Source organism: Pelobates fuscus, chromosome 5, assembly GCF_036172605.1.
Source record: "Pelobates fuscus isolate aPelFus1 chromosome 5, aPelFus1.pri, whole genome shotgun sequence".
Classification (NCBI taxonomy): Eukaryota; Metazoa; Chordata; class Amphibia; order Anura; family Pelobatidae; genus Pelobates; species Pelobates fuscus.
In genome coordinates, this window is record NC_086321.1 from 167,918,317 (window position 1) to 167,941,196 (window position 22,880).

The following is a 22,880-nucleotide window of genomic DNA, read 5'->3' on the forward strand; positions in this document are numbered from 1 at the left end:
TCAGCGTACACAGCATTTTCACTCACTCCAGGTATAAACGTCTTAACTCATGATACTCTACTTAGCAGGGGTTGGAAGGATAAAAGCAGACCAAATAAACCAGAATCAGAGACTCCTGGTTGCTAAGCTTCTTCGTGGTTATAGAGGGGTCTGTCAGCTGTGTAAAGGTCAGCAGAATTTGAAATGTTAAAAAAATAATGAAAGAAAATATTTACCACCCTACTTTTTCAGGTCTAGCATTAACGTAATATTTATATAATTTACTATAATTTCCTGTTTCCCTTTATGGCTTGGAAAGCAAATGCAGTGAAGTCTTTAACCCTTATATTGCTGGGCAAATGCAACATGTCTGGTGCTCTAGTACTTATCTTAACTATTTTTGAGTAAATTAATACATGAGCATGAGATAGCATACCACAAATTAAAGGAAACATTGACATTTACGATATCCTGTTTCCAGTTTGAGATTGTTTGTAATCTGCGCCATTTATACTATATCATCTTGGCAAAGAGAAGTTAATGAATGCCAGTCATCATAAGGCACATGAAACAATCTCCGGGATTTTTCAAACCAATGAACATTTATATTTTTTTATAATTACATAATGACCTTCAAATTGCCTCCTTGACAAATGACTACTTTGATTAAATAGAGTAATTGGCTTTGTGGGATAGACAGGCGGTCTCCTGCTTTGCTTGCATATGAAGGGTAAACCAAATGCGCACAATTCATGTTATTTAAATAGCTTCAGTGCTTCAGACATAGGTTAAGGTGTTCATTGGGTTTTATATGTAATTAACTAGCCCGATAAAAGAACATTAGCAGACTAAACAATACCATACTGACTGCCTCTGTATTAAGCACAAACTTGGCCTTTGGTTTCTAAGCCCTTCTCCCTTTAAAACATAAAGGGGATCTGACATTTGTAAGTATTATTTTTATTTAGCTCTTATGGTTAACAAACAAGCGTTCTGAGGTTTTAAAAATAAAGTTAAATGTATAAATACACACATCTGTTTTTAGTTCTATCCTGGGACCGAGTGCCTCCATCTTTGCTCACGGTCAGTCACAGTCCGAAGGTTTGCCATTTTCTGTCACTGAACCTAGTATTATTTTCCGTTTCTCCACCTTCAATTTAATTTGTGACCTGGCTGTGTCTGGCCTAAACTGGATTGCAATGCCATTTGCTGAATCCTTAAAGGGACACTACAGTCACCAGAACAACTACAGCTTTTTATTTGTTCTATTTGTTTTTTATTTGTACAGTATTTGTTCTGTTGAGAAGACTCATTCTCTTCAGGCTTTTTGCAGTAAGCACTGTCTTTTCAGAGAAAATGCAGTGTTTACATTACAGCCTAGGGCAGTGATGGCGAACCTGTGGCACGCCGGGCCCGCTCTGTTGGCACGCGGCCATAGGTCGCCGAAAGAGGGGGGCGCTGGCTGTCTGCAGAGTAGGCACCTGCCTGCCCGAAACGGCAGGCGCCTACTCTTCTTCCGTTTCGGGAGGGCAGGGGGAGGGCTCTAGCAAGCAGCTCTTCGGTCCTCCCACGCGATGCTGTGAGGACAGAAGAGCTGCTTGCTAGCTGCCAGAAACAAACTTACCACCGGACCACCAGGGATGGCTGTCTCCCCCCCCCCCCCTCCCCCAAGTGTAAGAGGAAGGGGGGGGGGGGAATACAGTATTAATATATCTTTTGTTTTGTTAATATATTTTTACCCCTACCACCCACAGCACCCCTACCACCCAACACAGCAACCCTACCCCCCACACAGCACAGCACCCGTACCCCCCACACAGCACAGCACCCGTACCCCCCACACAGCACAGCACCCGTACCCCCCACACAGCACAGCACCCGTACCCCCCACACAGCACAGCACCCGTACCCCCCACACAGCACAGCACCCGTACCCCCCACACAGCACAGCACCCGTACCCCCCACACAGCACAGCACCCGTACCCCCCACACAGCACAGCACCCGTACCCCCCACACAGCACAGCACCCGTACCCCCCACACAGCACAGCACCCGTACCCCCCACACAGCACAGCACCCGTACCCCCCACACAGCACAGCACCCGTACCCCCCACACAGCACAGCACCCCTACCTCCCGCAGCACAGCACCCCTACCTCCCCCTACGCCCAACACAGCACCCCTACGCCCAACACAGCACCCCTACGCCCAACACAGCACCCCTACGCCCAACACAGAGCACCCGTACCCCCCCACACAGCACAGCACCCGTACCCCCCCCACACAGCACAGCACCCGTACCCCCCCACACAGCACAGCACCCGTACCCCCCCACACAGCACAGCACCCGTACCCCCCCACACAGCACAGCACCCGTACCCCCCACACAGCACAGCACCCGTACCCCCCCACACAGCACAGCACCCGTACCCCCCCACACAGCACAGCACCCGTACCCCCCCACACAGCACCCCTACCCCCCACAGCACCCCTACCCCCACAGCACCCCTACCCCCACAGCACCCCTACCCCCCACAGCACCCCTACCTCCCACAGCACCCCTACCACCCACAGCACCCCTACCACCCACAGCACCCCTACCACCCACAGCACCCCTACCACCCACAGCACCCCTACGCCCAACACAGCACCCCTACGCCCAACACAGCACCCCTACGCCCAACACAACACCCCTACGCCCAACACAGCACCCCTACGCCCAACACAGCACCCCTACGCCCAACACAGCACCCCTACGCCCAACACAGCACCCCTACGCCCAACACAGCATCCCTACGCCCAACACAGCATCCCTACCCCCAACACAGCATCCCTACCCCCAACACAGCACCCCTACCCCCAACACAGCACCCTTACCCCCAACACAGCACCCCTACCCCCAACACAGCACCCCTACCCCCAACACAGCACCCCTACCCCCAACACAGCACCCCTACCCCCAACACAGCACAGCACCCCTACCCCCCACACAGCACAGCACCCCTACCCCCCACACAGCACAGCACAGCACCCCTACCCCCCACACAGCACAGCACAGCACCCCTACCCCCCACATAGCACAGCACCCGTACCCCCCCACACAGCACAGCACCCGTACCCCCCCCACACAGCACAGCACCCGTACCGCCCTCACACAGCACAGCACCCGTACCGCCCCCACACAGCACAGCACCCGTACCGCCCCCACACAGCACAGCACCCGTACCCCCCCACACAGCACAGCACCCGTACCCCCCCACACAGCACAGCACCAATACCCACCCACACACACACAGCACACCCCACACACACACACACAGCACACCCCACACACACACACACAGAACACACACAGAACACACACACACACAGCACACCCCACACACACTGCACCCCACACCCTTACACACAAACACATACACTGCACCCCTCAATGCAGTATGTGTGTGTACTCAGCGGAGTGTGTGTGTACTCAGCGGAGTGTGTGTGTACTCAGCGGAGTGTGTGTGTACTCAGCGGAGTGTGTGTGTACTCAGCGGAGTGTGTGTGTACTCAGCGGAGTGTGTGTGTATTTAGCGGAGTGTGTGTGTATTTAGCGGACTGTGTGTGTATTTAGCGGACTGTGTGTGTATTTAGCGGACTGTGTGTTTATGTATTTAGCGGATGGTGAGTGTGTATTTAGCGGACGGTGTGTGTGTATATGTATTTAGCGGACGGTGGGTGTGTATGTATTTAGCAGACGGTGTGTGTGTGTGTATGTATTTAGCAGACGGTGTGTGTGTGTATGTATTTAGCGGACGGTGTGTGTGTGTGTGTATGTATTTAGCGGACGGTGTGTGTGTGTGTGTATGTATTTAGCGGATGGTGTGTGTGTATGTATTTAGCGGATGGTGTGTGTGTGTGTGTGTATGTATTTAGCGGATGGTGTGTGTATGTGTTTAGCGGACGGTGTGAGAATGTGTTCTGCAGTCTGTGTGTATGTATTGCATTTGTTGGAGATACTAATAAATATAAGCTGAATTTTATCTATTTATATCATTATTTAAAATGTGTATCATTGAACTCTGTTGTGTTCTTTTAAAACAAAAGTTGTTAATTAGTTCGGACAACTGTACAAGTTGTTTTTTCTAAACTTAAACCTCAGTATTCAGGTTTAATTGCCGTGTTGGCACTTTGAGGAAAAAAAAGTTGGCATGTATTGCGGTTTGGGCACTCGGGCTCAAAAAGGTTCGCCATCACTGGCCTAGGGATACCTCCACTGGCCACTCCTCACATAGATACTAGAGGTACTTCCTGGGCAGTGCTGCCCAGTGAGCAGCACTTCCATTCAGTGTCTCCACACTCTGCATGGAGACACTGAACTTTCCTCATTGAGATGAATTGATTAAATGGATCTCTATGAGGAGATGCTGATTGGCCAGGGCTGTGTGAACTTGTGCTGGCTCTGCCCCTGATCTGCCTCGTTGACAGTCTCAGTCAATCCCATTGGAACGCATTGTGATTGGCTCAAAGAATCACTTCTGATGATGTCAGGCCTGGGCAGAGGCAGCAGCTGCAGACAAGTAAGATTTTACTATATTTAGGGAGGCAAGGGGGACTGTGGGGGGAGATAGATGGTGGTTTTAACACTATAGGGTCAGGAATACATGTTTGTGTTCCTAACCCTATAGGCTTCCTTTAATACACATTAATACACAGTGGTTTTCAATATGTAATTAGTACACACTAAAACAAAATCTAAGGTTTGGGGGAAAAAAAAGACTTGTAATAAACTGCAATTACAGTATTAACCCCTTCCCGACACAAGATTACAATTTTCCGTCATGCTTGTCCTAGCGTTAAGGACAGACAATGAAAATTTTTCGCCATTTACTAAAGTTAACCCCAGATCGCCACAAGGTTAACGCTTCTCCTGTCTGCCTTGGTATTCGGCTGTCAGAGCAAGCACATGTGCTGCAGGAACTCCCGATCCGCCTCCCTGCGCTTTCGCGTTCAGTGTGAAGTGCTGGGAGACTGATCAGCAATAATCTAAACATCTGCTTCTTCCTGTAAAAAAGTTAAATGCAACCCTCCCTCTACCCATTTAAAATACAAATTAACCCCTTCCCTGCCAATTGATCACTAACCACAGTGATCGATTGGCAGGGACTACATTTTACAGTGATCCGACTTTTTTTTTCAACTCTCAGGGGTTACATTTATTTAACCCCTTAAGGACCAAACTTCTGGAATAAAAGGGAATCATGACATGTCACACATGTCATGTGTCCTTAAGGAGTTAATATATTAATTTAAATATTTTAAAATTACATATTTAGCTAGCTGGAGTGGGAGAAGTTAGTGGGGAATTTGATGTTAGGCTAGCTAGGGGTTAACATTTAAAAAAAGTTTAAAAAAGTAAAAAAAAATAACAGTTTTAATAACATTTAAAAAAAAAGTAAAAAACCCAGTCCTAATAATAATTAACCCCTTTCCTGGCAGTTGATCCCTGCCTGCAGTGATCAAAATACAAGTCCCAGTATTATTCTGTGATCCAATTTTTTTTTTTTTTTTTTTTAACCCTCAGGGGTTTAAATTTATTTCAATAATTTAAATAGTTTACAATTAGATATTTAGCTAGCTGGGGGTGTTAGTGGGAAATTTAGGGTTATGGGTTAAAAGTAAAAAAAAAAAGTTTATAAAAATTTTAAAAGCGTAAAAACTTTGAAGTATAAACAAGTTTAAAGAAATTTAATAAGTAAAACAAAGTTTTAAATTTTTTTTTAAAAGTGTAAAGAAGTAACAAAATACATTTAAAAAATGCGTATTACCACTACACCTGGAACAAACCAGCGGAAAAATGATTCCACGCTTAGGTTAAAAAAATGCCTATTGAAATACCCCAGGGTGTATTCTTAAAAAAATTGTATGCATTTGTGGGGTAGTTTGAATAACCAACCAGCTAAACTACTCCAAAATAAAACATGGACACAGTGTAAAAATTCAAAGTTTGAAAAAAGCTGAATTGCTGGGTCTCAAATGTTCCCTTTCAGCATCCACATTTACCTGGCAAAGGTACATAACAGGGGCATTCCTGTACTCAGACAACATAGCTAAGGAACAGATGAAATATTATACAGCCCTAGCACACATAAGGTTTGCTAAATATATTGTGCAAATTCACTTTGTGGGTCAAAAGGGCAGAAAAAAAATGTACAAGCTAGCGGAAAAAATATCTTGCGCTAAGGTTCAAAATATGTATTTTGAAATAACCTGAGATGTCTAGTTGGAATTTGTAGCCTTCTAAAATACTCCAAAATGGGACATTGACACAGCTTAAAATGTAAAAATTAAAAAAAAAAAAAAAAACACCTAGAATGACTGTCTCAAATGTGTCCCTTCAACATCCACATATACCTGGCAAAGGTACATACACTGGTATTACTGTACTCAGACGACATAACTAAGCAACCTATGACGTATTATACAACCGTAGCGCACACAAGGTTTGCAAAATATACCGTGCAAACTCACTTTGTGCCTCAAAAAGGCAGAAAAAAATGCTTACTACCACTGAACTTGGTACAAGCTAGCGGAAAAATTACGCTAAGGTTCAAAATACGCCTTTTGAAATACCCTGGGATGTCTTGTTTAAGAAATAGTATGCCTTTATGGTGTAGTTGGAATATGTCGCCTGCTAAAGTGCTCCAAAATCGAAATTTAACACGAACCCATCAACACCATCTATGAAAATTCACACTTAAAAACCTGAACTTGTCCCATCTCTTTTACAGCACTGTAACTTCACAAAATAGTGTCTAGGTCATACATTGGGCATATTGTTTTACTCATAAGATGTAAGAGCATAATTTGGGGTATTTTATGACAGTGGTACATACCAAGTGTAAGAAATACCCAGCAACAATGCAACATGTATGTAAAAAATGCCTTTTTTTCTCACCACAAATATTGACATAAATTGGCAAAAAAAATAGTGACAAATTAAGACACAATATACACCACATAATATTCCATGGAGTGTCTACTTTCTCAAATGGAAGCCCTTTGTGGTGTTATTTGAACAGTCACACTGCTATAATACCCCAAAATGAGACTTAGGCCCATCAAATTCATCTATAAAAATTCTAACTATAGAGACCTGGTCTCTTATATGGCACTGTAGCTTTACAGAATAGTGCCAAAGGCATACAATGGGGGTATCGTGATACTCAGGAGATGTAGCTGAACACAATATGGGGTTCTGTACAGGGATAGCACACACCAGTTTACGAAATACACATTACAAAAACCTTGTTATATGTGTATATGCCAAAAGAGAGAAAAAACACATTTTTTCTCCAATATTTAGGAGAGATTGTCGATGAAATGGCAACGTAAAAAAGGTGTCAAAATAACCTTAGGTAAATAGCCTGTGATGTCTACTTTATAAAAATATATACTTTTGTGTGGGCTACTAAACTTACAAGACAAACATACCGTACCAACTTCTAAAATTGTTTAAAATTGAAATTTTATTTTAGTCCTTGTATTTTTTGACCTGTAACTTTCAAAATAAGTGTAAATCCTATACATATTATGTAGTCTATAAATCAAGACACACATTAATTTATTTTAAATCACTTTTCCTAAGCTGGACATATTATGCACACGTTATTGCATAAACAGTGAAAAAAATAAAAAAAATAAAAAAATAAAAAGTATTTTAGGGGGTTTCCTAAGCTGTGTCGTTAAGGGGTTAAACAATGCATAATTGGTTAGTGCTGTATAAAAAAAAAAAAAAGTCAACTATCAAGGTGTCTTTCAAAGTAAACAGCCATGGTAAAAATAACTATGTAACAGGGCAACCAGGATTGTTTAACATGGTTCTGCAACTTACTAAAATACATACATTTTATATAATTCCAACCTGAAATGTCATATCGCAGCAGAATATAGGCTCCTATATGGGATGCTAATCAAACATTAATTTCATTACCATCCTCATGGAAAAGCAGTATGTTGGTAATGTGTCGGGGATGCTTTTCAACTGCAGATTCTAATCTGGAGAAAACTAGTCCGTATTGATGGAGACCAATATAATGCAAGTAAAGAGGAAATCCTGACTGTCTTGTTTAAATAATTCTTGTATTACAATTTTTACAAAAAATATACCGTCAAAGTGTTAGGAATGTGGTATAAATCAAATGGTAAAAAATTCCAATGTAATCAATTTTAATTCCACATTGTAAAAAACATTCAAGTTGAAAACATTCTTAAGTACGCTCATGCGTTTTATGGACTTTATGAGTGAATTGTAAAACTGCTTTATATGGACGGAGTTTACACTGTGTTGTTGTCTTTTCCTCTACTTAGATATATAAGTGTGATCTAAACTCAATATACGAAGCGACAAACTGGCATCAAAATGCTTGGCATCAAAAAACATTTCATATCCGGTAACACAAGGTTCCTGTTTTCGTCTTTATCTGGGCAGACCCTTCCCCAAGTATTTTTTTCTTTTGCAAATAGCTGACACTACAGATTTTTTGGGTTCTTCAAAACTGAAAACTTTGTTAGTAGTATAATAGCACAAAGGAGGTTTTATTCTGCTCCTGACTCACCATGCCACGAGTAAGAGCACTATGCAAAAACAAAAAGCTTGAATAAAAGATTAGTGACTGGGCAGCCATTCTACAAAAATATTATTCTCCAAATCCAGCTGACACAATAAATCTGCATTTTAGATTGCAGCGAAGACTTGAAAGACGTATCTAATCTGAATTGATCAAGTCTGTTTCAAAATGGATTTCTTTACAAGAATTGTGCTTAATCAAAAAAAACTAAACCCATAGGTTTTGAAGCTGCACAGACCATCTTGTCCACTGAATGCAACTCAAACAGATGATGAACGTCTACTACATTTTCTTTATATAGCACTAAGTGTTAATTGTAAATTTTATACACTGATCAGCCACAACATTAAAACCCCTAACAGGTGAAGTGAATAACGTCGATTATAACAGTACAATAGCACATGTCAAGTGGAGGGATATATTAGGCAGCAAGCAAACAGTCAGTTTTTGAATTTCCTGTTTTTGAAGCAGAAAAAAATTGTAAGCGAAAAGATCGCTTTGGCAAGAGTGACTTTGGCAAGGGAGAATAGTGATGGCTAGATGACTGAATAATAGCGTCTCCATAATGGCAGGTCTCATGTGGTGTCCCTGGTATGCAGTGGTTACTACCTACAAAAAGTGGTGCAAGGAAGGTCTACAGGTGAACTGACATCATAGTCACGGGTGCCGAAGTAGAGCGAAGGCCAGCCCACCTGGTCCATAACACAGAAGAGCTACCATCATTCAGATTGCTGGAAAACATAATGCAGGCCATGATAGAACACACAGTGATTCGCAATTAGGTGCGTAGCTGCAGACTGGCCACGATGACACTGCCCACGATGACACTGCCCACGTGAGCATTAGAACAAGGTCATGGAGCACTGGAAGAAAGCTGCCTGGTGTAATGAATCACATTTTCTTTTAGATCAGGTGGATGGCTGGGTGCATGTGTGTTGTTTTCCTGGGATAGAGATGGTAGCAGGCAGCACTAGGGGAAGAAGGAAGGTCGGCAGAGGCAATGTTATGCAATTGGCAATGTTCTGCTGAGAAACCTTGGGTTCTGGCATTCATGTGGATGCTTCTTAGACACGAACCACCTATCTTGTATCTTGAGATTGTTGCTGACCTGTACACTCCTATTCATGGCAATGGAGTTCCCTGATGGCAGTGGCCTCTTTTAGCAGGATAATGCACTCTGCCACACTATAAAAACTGTTGAGGAATAGTTTGAGGAACATGGAAAAGAGTTCAAGGTGTTGCCTTGCGTCCACATTCCCCAGTTCTCACTCCAATTGAGCATCTGTGAGATGTGCTAAAACATAAATTCGATTCATTGAGGTCCCACCTCACAAGTTGCAGGATTTAAAGGATTTGCTGCTACTGTCTTAGGGCCAGATACCACAGGATACATTTAGAGGTCTTGTACAGTCCATGCCTCAGTGCATCAGAGCTGTTTTGGCAGCAAGAGGTGGACCTACACAATGTTAGGCAGGTGGTTTCATTTTTGTGGCTTATCAGTGTATATCAACCATTGCAATCTTTATACCAAATTAAACATTGTAAACATAATAAGTATAATAACACACACATCCTGCTGTCTCAGGTAGTGTCTCTGACTTTGAAGAACACCAAGAAAAACCCTTATAACACCATTAAATACATTAACATTTAAAGCAAATGTGCAATGTAGCTGGAAATGGGTCTTTGTGTCTGCACGATGTGCATGCACTCTGAACTGACAACCATTTGGCTAACTAAGCCTAGCATGTCAGAGATGAGGTTGGTCTTACTCTTCAACTTCCTGGATTGAGGTTATGTTTTTGATATGTATCCTTGGGATGCAGACAACCTGAGACTCGCTCCTAATCTCTGTTCAAAACTGAACCAAGCCTTCCAACAACACATCAGACCTCTCACACAGAGGATCCCTTTTAACTCACTTCGAGTCTTAATTTAATAAATTTCATGAGAACAAAAAATTAGATTGCTTTGTTACAGTGCAAACAAATCAACACATACAATTCTTGTGTATTTATAAAATATAAAATGTCGGAGCTTCTTTCTCTATGGTATAACATACTGAGCACATAAAAAAAAATTGCTTTACCAGCAACTAAAATAAAAGATACTTTTATTTATCTGAAAGTAATAAAGCCTCTAAATCAGTGGTACCCAACCCAGTCCTTTTAGAAAAAAACACTCTAGACACAATATGGTAATCCCTAAATCCTGGACTGGTTGGGGGTACTTGAGGATTGGGTTGGGAACCACTGCTCTACAGCACTGGAAATATGTCAATCCTTACTTTTTGATAGTGGATCAGTGCATGTGCCGTACTTGTGATTAACATTATCAAGTAATGTGCCGTGTGCACGAGAACCAACAAGGAGCAGATCTATATGCATTTTCTCACCATTCATCAGGTCCAGAATGAAGCAAAGCTTGTCAGGAGTGTGGAAGGCATATGTCATACACACAATGAACGGACAGTCCTGCAAAGACAGAACAAACAGAAGGATATTTGTGAGAATGCACTCTGTTAATTGGAGAAAGTATATGTATGAAGCATATGGGTGAAAACAAAATGTGAAAAAACACGGTCTTCATCAAGTTCCTAGAAGGAAGATATCCATTAAGTTTTAGCACCAGCGCTGTTATCTATACTTTGGCCATTTTAATTGACAAGCCTCAGTGCAAAAATGCAAGAACTGAAAGCTGGCCTTTGTGGAGTAAGGTCTGGAAAAAATAAATAAATAAGGTAAATTAAACCAAAATATTCAACTGGCTTTGCTTGATGTGCTTGACCCAATTTTATAATATTTCAATCAAAAAAATGTAGTTTGTGTTTTTTTTCTTTATTTATTTATTTTGGTGGCAGGGATCATTCACTACTGATGTGCAATGAACCAACTGTATAACTATCTGGCACAGAGACAGTGTTACATTTGGGGAAAAAAAGATAAAATAAATACACACTGACACTTATTGCACCTATAGGTAAACCAATTGCAGTCAATCTATTTGGGAGAAGCAGACAGGGTGCATAGGCCTGAACTAGCTATGGATCCATCAGAAAAAAAAAATCAGCCTGCATGTGCAATGGTTAAATATAATGCTTCTCTCCTTAGCTCTGTAATGCAAAATGAATATTTCATCAGGAGATGTATGCGTCATCATGTACCGAGTAGGCCTGCATCTGTCACCAGAGATACCATTTCCCCCTCTTTTTGCATGAAGATGCGCACTCAAAATGCCTTAAACATGCTAAGTACAATTCTTTCATCTCCCAGAAAGCGAAGAAGGAAAAAAATAAAATAAAACCACCTCACACTAAAAATATAATAGCAAGAAAGTAGGCGAGAGAAGCAAGCAGATTTTTCCATTGTTTAAAAGGGAAAATTGATTATTTTTTTATACATGTTTGACATCACTTGCCATAAAAAGTAATAGCATCCAACCATGTAATTTCTTTGTTGCAGTTTTAAAGTAGATTAGTTCAGGATATTACAGGACTTTTAGGCTATTATAAGAACCTTTCGAGTATATGCATGAAGCATGCACTGTGCCGTTTATTCACAATTTAATTGAAGAGATATCAAATCAGGCATCAACATTTGCCTTAAAGGTGAACAATCACTTTACAGGATTTTTAATATTACATTTACTTATTGCCTACATTTAATGATGATGCATTTGTGAGGGCTACAAAATAGAATTAAATGTAGAAATTCACAGAGCCGTATTTAGCGTTTGCCTGGAACTGAGTGCCTCCATCTTGGCTCTCTGTCAATATTTGTAACTGGCAAACACACACAAAAAAAAAAAAACGAGATTTAGAAAGGATGACAACCAAATAATAAGGACTATAAACTAAGCAAAAAAACTGCAGTCTTTTGTCAAAATGTGGCTATTATGTTTTTTTTACAAAAGGAGCCAGGACAGTCTGCCTTCTGAGAGATCAATAGTCATGGCGATTTCTTTTCCAATGCAGAGAAGCATTGAGGGCACGTGGCTCACTTAATCGCAGTGATCCACCAATTCAATGCTTTTCAGTGATCAGCAGGGCTGCCATCAGGGCATGACAACCATGACAGTTGTCATGGGTCCAGCAGTACTGGGTGCTGTGGGAGTCCCGAACCCCATATTCTCTATATGCACAAATATATGTAGCAATGGCCATGCTCGCATTAGTACTTCCCTCATAGAAAAACATTATGCAATGCTTTCCTATGAGGTTTCTCATGTATAGCGTGAGGCCACCCAGCATCATTTAGGCGACCAAAAGTCTCCTAACGTCCCGGAAGTCTCTCTAGTGGCTGTCTGGTAGACAGCCACTAGAGATGGACTTCACCCAATAAAGTGATTATTGCAGTTTATTGAAAACTGAAATAATTACCTTTGCAGGGTTAAGGGACCTGGTAATATACACCCAGACCACTGTGGTCTGGGTGCCTATAGTGTCCCTTTAAGGCATGAGTAACCACTTCCACAACCACACACACAAGGTTAGTCACTCACCACTGAATTTTTAATTAATTTTAATTTATTAAATCCAAACAGCATAACTGGGGCTCAATTTGCGGATTTTGAAAAAGCTTTAAAACTCTGCTCTGTTCTGGCCATAGCTTGGATATTTAAGCAATAGGTATTGTTTTTTTCCCTCCATAATAATTTAATATTTTTGGATAAACTTTTAAAATTATGTAATTTTTTTTTAAAGGTTTAAATATTTTTATTTATTTTTTTAATATGGTCTATATTTTTTGATAATTTTAAAAGTTTGTCCAAAGATATAAAATCTTTAAAAAAAAAAAAAAGGTTTAAATAAAAATATTAAAATTGAGGCCATAATTTGCAAAAAATTAAAACTTTGATAACTTTGCCCGTTATGCAATGGGTCAGATTTCAAAAGGCATAACTGCCCTTTAAAAATCTTATGCACTGCATAGTGGGCCATTCTGCCAGTTGTTATTCTAGATAATGATTATTATTTTTTTTTTTTTAAGAATAGTCCGGTTAATGAGATACAACTCGTTTGAACAGTATTTTTACTTGGACTCATTAATATGAATAGAACCACGTAACTAAATTTTAAATGATTAATTCTGGCATATTAAAGGGACCCCTTGAAGAGTGGTTTAACAGGGAAAACACATGTGAGGCTATGCTGCTGATTCACAAGTTGCCATTCCAGATAATCTCTATACCCGATTTTCTTTGCACCTGTTATACTACGGCCTCGAGTGTTCAGAAGTTTATCTGATTTTAGTTTTTTCTCTTAGCTAAGTCTACTTCCTGACCATGTAAGGCCAGCCAGCTACTACACAGCTCTAACATTTCAGTCATTCACTAGACGAAAGAAGAGTTCAGCCACAGCCAACTTTACAACTAGTATTATGATAGGTGCCCTTGAAGGTTTTATTTTATTTTATTTTTTTTAAAGAAGCTGTAATGTTTCAATTGCAGGGTAAAAAACTTTGAATAGCAGTCTTCCTGACAGCCACTAGATGTGCAAAACTCTGTCACGTGACATCGTTGCCCATACAAATACTTTCCTATGGAGAAGATCAGGTCCCCAATGCTCCACTATAAAAGGAACACTAGATTGGATCATGGCAGAGTTGGTCATGCCTCCTCAATGTCATCACAAGAAGCAGATAATTAAGCAGTGCTGAGGGAACCTTTGGTGCTGGAAAAGGCAAGCAAAGCTTTGATTTTTTTTGCACACAGGGGACCTGTGCAGAACTAAGGAAAGGCACACTGTAACATTATGACTACAGGTTTGCAGTCCTAATGATATATATATATATATAGTGTTATTTGACATTGATATACCTTTATAAATGTTCACTATAGATCTTGCCAATAATATCTCCAGTAGTGCTAAATAAACTACATCCTTTAGTTTCTATCCATGTGTGCTAAGGACAGTTAAAGGGAAACTCCAGTGCCAGGAAAACGATCCGTTTTCCTGGCACTGGAGGGTCCCTCTCCCTCCCACCCACCAATTCCCGGTTGCTGAAGGGGTGAAAACCCCTTCAGTGACTTACCAGAGGCAGCGACATGTCCCACGTCGCTGCTTCATCCTCCCCCGCCGCTCCTTCTGCTTACGTCGGCCGGTGGGCGAGACTGATCTCGCCCGCCGGCCGAGGAGACCTAATGCGCATGCGCGGCAATGCCGCGCATGCGCATTAGCGCACCCCATAGGAAAGCATTGAAAATTAATTTCAATGCTTCCCTATGGGGAATAGAGCGACGTTGGAGGTCCTCACACAGCGTGAGGACGTCCAGCTACGCTCTAGCACAGAAAACCTGTGCTATAGAGCAGGAAGTGTCCTCTAGTGTCTGTCTAATAGACAGCCACTACGGGAGGACTTAACCCTGCAAGGTAATTATTGCAGTTTAAAAAAAAACTGCAATAATTACACTTGCAGGGTTAAGGGTAGTGGGAGTTGGCACCCAGACCACTCCAATAAGCAGAAGTGGTCTGGGTGCCTACAGTGTCCCTTTAAGATAATCGATTCAAACCTTAAAAGATGCCTGGAACTATTTGAACCATCTAGTAGCGACTATAAGAAAAATAAAATGAGACAGACATATCAGTGCCCATCAGTATCAATAGTAGAGAATAAGTAGAGAATTTTCTTGCAGGAGCTAATCACAATTGTAAAGGGAAGAAAAACCCACTGTGAACCTCTCGTCAATACAGCTTGAGCAATTACCAATTAAAAGCGGCTTCTGTGGGATGTTTGATAAATAAGACAATGCCATATCACAGATAATTATCCTCAACAAAAGGTTGTTACAATTCCTATGTGTACGTGCCACCCGCTGACTGAAGTTATTATCCGATGGGTCATGCATAAAATTATAGTGCACAGAGTTGGTTACACCTCTGCTATTATAATGCAGAGCAAATCATTGTCAAGTGAAGATGAATGGCAGGGAGATGTTTAAATATTTTTTTAATGGGATTTAAGTAATTACTGCTAGGCAACCGTACAATGCAGGAATTTAGTAGAATAGAAGAGATTTTCCATTTGTCTTGGGGATCAGAACTCAGCTTTACAAAGTAATTCATACGTACATTGTACTGTAACACTATTCACAGGCAATACAGCACAAAAATAGAAATAAAAAGAGGTATAGAAATGTGGTATATCTAAAGGACCACGATAGGCACCAGACCAGTTCAGTTCAATTAAGTGGTCTGGGTGCCAAGTCCCCCTAGTTTTAACCCTGCAGCTGAAAACATAGTTTCAGATAAACTGCTATATTTACACTGAAGGTTAATCAAGCCTCTAGTGGCTGTCTCACTGACAGCCACTAGAGGCCGCTTCCGCGATTCTCACTGAGAAAATCACAGTGAGAAGACGCTGACGTCCATAGGAAAGCATTGAGTAATGCTTTTCTAAGGGCGGTTTGAATGTGCGCGGCTCTTGCCGCGCATGCGCATTCGGCCCTGACGTCGGCAGGAGGAGGCCCGGTGCTGGAGAAAGGTAAGTGGCTGGAGGGGTTTTAACCCTTTAACCCTGAAGGGGGGCCAAGAGGGTGGGGAGGGGGGCAAGTGAAACAATTGCAATTGTTGACAGCTGGATCATTAAGGAGTCCAAATTGCCTGCAAATAGGAGTAAAATGGTGGTAAATAAAATTATGTACATTATATACAAATAATAAGTTTTTATGAAATTATTTTGTATTTAGATAGCCATAAGCATCATGAACCTCAATATCCCATTATCAAGATAGATTTTTGTTTTATTGACCTTGTAAAGTGTCTGTTTTAGCATATTTATAATAACTGTATTAACTTTAACTCCTCAAATGAATTTATTTTTAAAATGAAACCCCAACGGTTATAATGACCTAAGATCCTAACCTAAGATTAGTGGTGCAAAGATATGCCAAGTCATTGTGTTCATGCAAATGGTTGTTTAGAACAGCAACCACAAAGCACCCCTTTCTATACATCAAAGGTGAACTTATGCTTCCTCTTGGCCACATTTGTACTTGTATGGAGGTTGGCCTTTTGGCAGTTGCACTCTATATATGTGAGAAGTCCATTCGTAGTGATATATGAAGGAGCTGGTGGTATAGAAACCCACATTCATGTCCATAGATTTATCAAGAAAAATATCAAAAGTAGCTATTAAGTTGAATTGATGGATTTTGCAGGGGGCACACGTTGCCTTTTTAATGCATTTCTTACAGATGCCAGTCTACTTGAAAAGTGCAGGAGTTTGTTAATTTGTGTATTTAAGAATACTCCTACAGTACCAACATTGTCCACAATGATAATCAAACTGCACAAATGGAGATTTGCTTAAAAGTGAATAATTGGCATATAAAAATATTCCAGTAAAATTCCCTGAAACATTTGTAAAATGAGAGAAAATAAAATAAGATATATTAACAGATGTTTGTCAGTGGTTACAATATTTTTCGTGTGGGAATTCCCATATGGATGGTTTTTATTTCAGTATAATGCCCCGTAGCGTAGATTACCTAACAACCTCAAGGTTCAGTGAATCAACAACTGCAGCTCTAACTGCTTCATGTACACATCGATTTTTTGGGGTTCGTTTTAAGGATTTACAACAGAAAATTAGGTTACAATCAAGATTCCAGTTGAGTTAAAATTCTATGAACAAAAAAAAAAAAAATTTAAAAAAATAATAAACAAAAAACAAAACTTCACTGTGCCTCTCAAAATTCTCATTATTACTTCAAACTAACTGTGGATCTAGGAGGTAGCATGTAGGATCATTATAACAGCGTAAAAATAGTAAGTGAAAATTGGAGTTATAACACATGGTTACATGTGTTTGGTTCTGGTAGTTTTAGTTATGATCAGCCCTAGCGGCTGCAGCAGTGCATGCGAATATGCAATGTATAAATATATTGGAGATTCACATGCATGCATCTGGCAATTACTGTTTTTTTTTACAATTAACCATCTAGTTTGATTGGATCAAAATAGTGTATACCTTGTGTACAACTATAATATTTCACAATAAGTGATAACTGCACAAGATGGCATGCCATTGCACAATGTAAAGCATTTTTAATTTTCTTTCAACAGGACAGGATTGAACTAGATCCCACAGGGTCACAGGTGACTCAATGAATATAACAGACAGATTTGATTTCTAGGAAAACAAAAAGAATAAGAATTCCCACGTGGTGAAGAATGCATTTCAAAGATGTATTCACCTGGCTGTTACAAAGTTTGATATTTGCCCTGCCATTAGTGGTGGACAAAATGTAGATCTCCTTCAGTTGTACAACGATTACATTTCATTGAAACTTGAGTGACCGGCTACAAGATTAGAACTTCTCATACTAGGACAATTTGATTACCCTAATGGGTGTTTATTCCCTTGCTCTTTCATTAAAATGTAAGTGGACTGATCATATCTCCCTCCTGCACTATGTTAGTGTAATGGTGAAATGTGTCAGTACTCCACAGCTAGATGTCATCCCACTACAAGGAAAAACCAAACGATGGTGGTGGATGGAGGGATTTTAGCTATTCGCTCTCTAAAATATCTTGGTTGATGCGGTGTGTGCACCTGCAGGTAGAAAGTGCTAAACTGCCACTGTTTGATATTCAACAAGCATTTTCTTAAACTGTGCAGTGGCAACACGTAGCACTGTCCGACTTCCCACACAGAACTGCTCCTACACTTCTGACTTTGGATGAAACCAATAACCACCTGCATGACAATTCTACCTTTTTTCTTCATTTTCCTCCCTATCCACTTTAACATGCTGCTCCACAGTCAGAACCTACTAGAAGATTAAATTGTGCAGGCAACCCAACACCTCCTTCTTAGTCACTACAATGCAAACAATTCTGCACATTTAGTAGTGTCTCCTTGTCCCTCTGGATATAAGAGGGATATAAGAGCTGTCTAGCAGTTGGATAACCTTTTTCATATCTATTAGAGGTGTATAGAAACCAGTTGAAAATAGGCCAACAAGCTATGAGTCAGCAGCAGAAGATAACACAGTAGCTGTGAAAGTTGTTTTTGTGGCGTCACTGCTAAGCAACGAGGAAGCAGCAGGCCCACTGTTTACTTGGATAATCTTACTTTCTGTTCTCCATCTCTTCTCCACTACATATATTTTCCTCTCTAACCATCATCATTCTACTCTCGGTCAAACTGTTAATCAACACTAAGCACCCTGAAATTTCCATCTGCCTGTACATAGACTTGGTCTCAGAAATGGTCTCAGTGATGTTTGCACACAAATGCAAAATATGTTGCTTTTTTATATATATTTGCCCAACTCTAGGCAGCAATTCATAGAAAAAAAAATCTGTGAATATCTGTGTACTACATGGTGTTTCTACCGCAAATACTATACAATATCTGGGTCTTAATAATCTTACATTATGTCAGTATTCACCAATTCATGGCATGCATACAATAACATGTTTAAGTGAATCTCATATTACTCCTGTATGCAAGTAATACCTTAACAAAAACAGAAAATGCATAGGGAATATGTTCATGTTGGTTTGACATTTCTAGATCTCTTTAATTATTAGGCGTTGTAAAAACACTAAAGTTAGGTTTGTACTGTAGTCTTATATGGACATTACTAAAACAAGTATGTGAGGGCAGGATGAAAGGAAGTATGTGTTTGCTTGTTCACTTAATAGTTTTCTTAAACACCAAAATGTACTAATAAATGTCAGTTCTACCTACCCCATATACAAAAGAACAGCAATAGTGCAATCCCCCTGTGCGGTAACACAGAAATCACTCCCTAGTAAAGGCACACTCTAACAAATGCAAAAAAACACCAAACAGCATGCATAGTTAGCAAAGTTTAGTTCCAGGTAACAAAAATGGAAATCAATAATTACATTCTTGTGAAAAGTTAGGAGTGCAAAACAAAATTGTATTTAAAAAAAAACTGTATATACACCACATCAATAGCTTCATATTTGTTTTGACATTACATTTGTAGTTTCTTCAGTGGAACGCTCAGGATAAAGTATTATATACCTGGCAATTTTAGCTTACATGCGGAGTTCTCTTGGTTGTTAGCAGGTCTGTTGGGGAGCTTTTCACAATCATAAAATACAGTCTTTATGTGAGCCTTGAAATGAACTGTCACCAAATCCTCTGTTTTAAAGTCAAGCATTATTTCAAAGTACATCAATTATTCAGAGGTGGCTTAGATCTTTCATTTGTGTGAAAGGCTTTTTACCCCCAGCAGTATGAAAAGACACGACACATGCTAGAAGTAGCTGTTTAAAAGTGTTTGTTTAATAAGCAGAACATCTGTCATGGCATATATTAACAATAACGAATATCGGGATGAGAATGTATAGCCAAGTACGTTGGTCTTTGTTCATTTGTTGACTTTGACACTTTCCCCAGCTTGTGTTCCGAATGTTTACCAAGTTATTACACGTTGTGCTTGAAATACGTATGTATTTTTTTTGTGTTTGGCAGGGGGTGGGGTGGAAGAATGTGCACTATCTATAGTTTTGTCTGACCATTATCTTTGCCACAAATTAGCTCACGCCAACAGTGATAAAGAAATAGAAAGGGATTCTATCAGCACATGGCCTAATCTGCTTTATCAGATGCGTTAGACAAAAGGAGTTTACACCTCCAATGGAATATTCATAGCAGATAGGAAAAAACACAAAACGCCACCTCACATAACAGTTATATAGCTGTTCATATTTATCAATATAAGCCATTATTTTGTCATACTACACTGTCCATTTTATGGCTGCATTGGGTACCAGTCAATGGGGAGAGGGGGAAGCATTAATGGCAGATAAAGGCACGTCAAATATTTCATCCATTGGAAATATTTAAAATACAGTTGCCCGCACTAAGATTTAAGTGATATATTTTATTGAACCCAAAAGGTTCATGTTTTGGTACCGTCAATGTTGCAGTACTATAGTACCTTTGTCAAGCCTTTCAAAAATGGTCCTGGTATGAGAATAAAATTAATTACATATATAATATATTAAAAAAACTGCAATTTCATCAGGTCACCCAGTTAAAAGTTCTTACATTTTCTATTAAACCACATGAGATTTTGATCACTTTATAAACTGGATAAACAATTATTTTAAAGGAACACTATCGTGTCAGGAATACAAACATGTAATTCTGAAATTAAAGTCCTGAAGTGGATGATTTTACTCACCTTTTCTCCAATGCTGCACTGGTCTCGCCGTGGCTGGCCCCACCTCTATGGCTGCAATCATGAATCTTTATTATCTCAGCCAATCCAATGGTTTACCATAGCAACTCTGTGTTGCATCGATCAGAAACTCCTGCATATGCAAATCAATGCATATCTATGGGGAGCGTTCAGCGCCTCAATGCAGAGCGTGGAGTCGCTGAACACAAGTGCAGCAGTAGACTAGGAAGTATCTCAAGTAGCCATCTGAGTGACTGCCTCTAGAGGAGTTACTGAGCAGCAATGTAACCACTGCAGGGACATGTTATAGACAACAGAACCACAACACTAAAAGTGTGGTTCTGGTAACTATAGTGTCCCTTTAAGTAAAATGATATGAATTGGCTAATTAAGCTTCAGAACTAGCTACATTTATTTTTAGAATTCCATAATAGTTTTTCCTTTTACACTTGCCATTTAGAATATGTATTGCCTTTATAGTAGTCAAGCAAACATGCTCTGTAAGGACTAGGGCTGAAAGGGAGTACAGCCTTAAAGCAATATTCATAATTTCCAATGATGATTGAATAACATTATATGAAGCTGCCACAGAATACAAGTATAGTCTAATTATTTTGGCATAGCAGTGCATCGATGATTTGACAGGAGGAAAAAAATTATTTAAATTAAATATTATTCCTGACAGGCAACAACTTTCCCTGAATAAATAATCACAGGGGGAAAAAATACAACAATGAAGAGATCCAGCAGATCAAAATTGTAATACCCAAGTGAGAAGCAGACACAGTATTAAGAGACAATACTTAATTGTTTTTCTTGTAATGATCATGCTCCACTAAGTAACGATTGCATACAATTAGAAAAGCACAGATGATATCTGCTGAATACAGTTTCATATCAGGAAAGGAGAGAGGCTTCCCTCAGCCAATAAGCACAGAGTGCCTTTGGAAAAAAGAGTGACAGGCAGTGAATGGAGAGTGTTCATGAAACAAAGTTATGATCGAGTTGCTGCCACTAAACTAGAGCGTGTTTTCTATGGAATGCCGTTCGTGTATTGTAAGTTTAAGAACTCTTCAAACGCATTTTCTACATTTATATGGTGAAAAAAATTAAATCTGTCAGCACAGCAAAGGCGAGATACATTAGTGAGTTACAATTTAAACCTAGGTAGGGTGTAATGACTGAATGAGATACTTACCCCTGTGCTAACCAATGATAACATGATTCTTTCGTTTAAAGCTAGCGTCTCTCCTTGCTTCATCTTAATCCTTTTCTTATCTAGACATTTCATTGCATACCTGGAGAATACAGAAACAAAGTGTACTTTTACAGTGAAATGTTACTTTTGAAATTGGCTAACATTTGGGTGTAAAAACTGCTCTGAATTAGCATAGGGATATATAGACAATATGTCAAATTAACTGATTTTCTGAAATCCTGTCATGTCTTTACACCAGTCCAATAAGTGCTTAGATATTGCCAATTATATTACGTGAACAGTTTACAGCACTAACCTATAACAACCACCAAGTTCCAGGAATATTTTCAGATAACTGCAGGGGATACTCACATTTTACCAGTGTCTGCTTTTCGACAGCCATAAACCTCTCCAAATCCACCTCGTCCAATTATTCGGTGAACACTGAAGTCATTCATGGTCAACTGAGAAACATATTAAAGAATGAAAAGCATGGTAAATGTCTCTTGTATAAAGAAATGTTCCTTAGTGAGTCACCACCATATTAAATGTGTTATACAAAAACTTTACAATTGAGACATGGGACTATACTTTCCCTTCATGTAAAAAAATAATAAAATAAAATAAAAAAAGAATCTAAATATTATGTGGAAAGATATTCTAGAGGAGTGGCAGACAATTCCAGACTTATAGGGCTATGCTAATGCTATGATTTATCCATCTGGCAGGTGCTTCCATGAAGGTATGAATCTAATCTGCACCAAGTCATGTACACTCACACAATATAGATTGTCTCAGACTGTCACCAGATGCATAGAGTGTGAGATATAGATAGCAGGATAGAGAGGCAGTTAAATAACCCCAGCAACAGCATGAGTAACAGTAACAAATCTGTGATGGGAAAACAGTGTTCAGGAACAGATCT

The 22,880-nt window shown here is 39.9% G+C and overlaps 1 protein-coding gene across 1 annotated transcript in view; it reads right to left on the reverse strand.

Annotated features, from left to right (window-relative positions):
• The window catches only part of GRK3 (G protein-coupled receptor kinase 3), a 268,042-nt gene that overhangs the window by 59,188 nt on the left and 185,974 nt on the right, over positions 1-22,880 (reverse strand). Inside the window, exons 8-10 of the mRNA XM_063454643.1 lie at positions 22,328-22,419; positions 21,956-22,055; positions 10,988-11,066 (exon numbers count right to left, since the gene is read on the reverse strand). Of these exons, the coding sequence (XP_063310713.1) occupies positions 10,988-11,066; positions 21,956-22,055; positions 22,328-22,419 (271 nt within the window). The remainder of the gene's footprint in view (positions 1-10,987; positions 11,067-21,955; positions 22,056-22,327; positions 22,420-22,880) is intronic.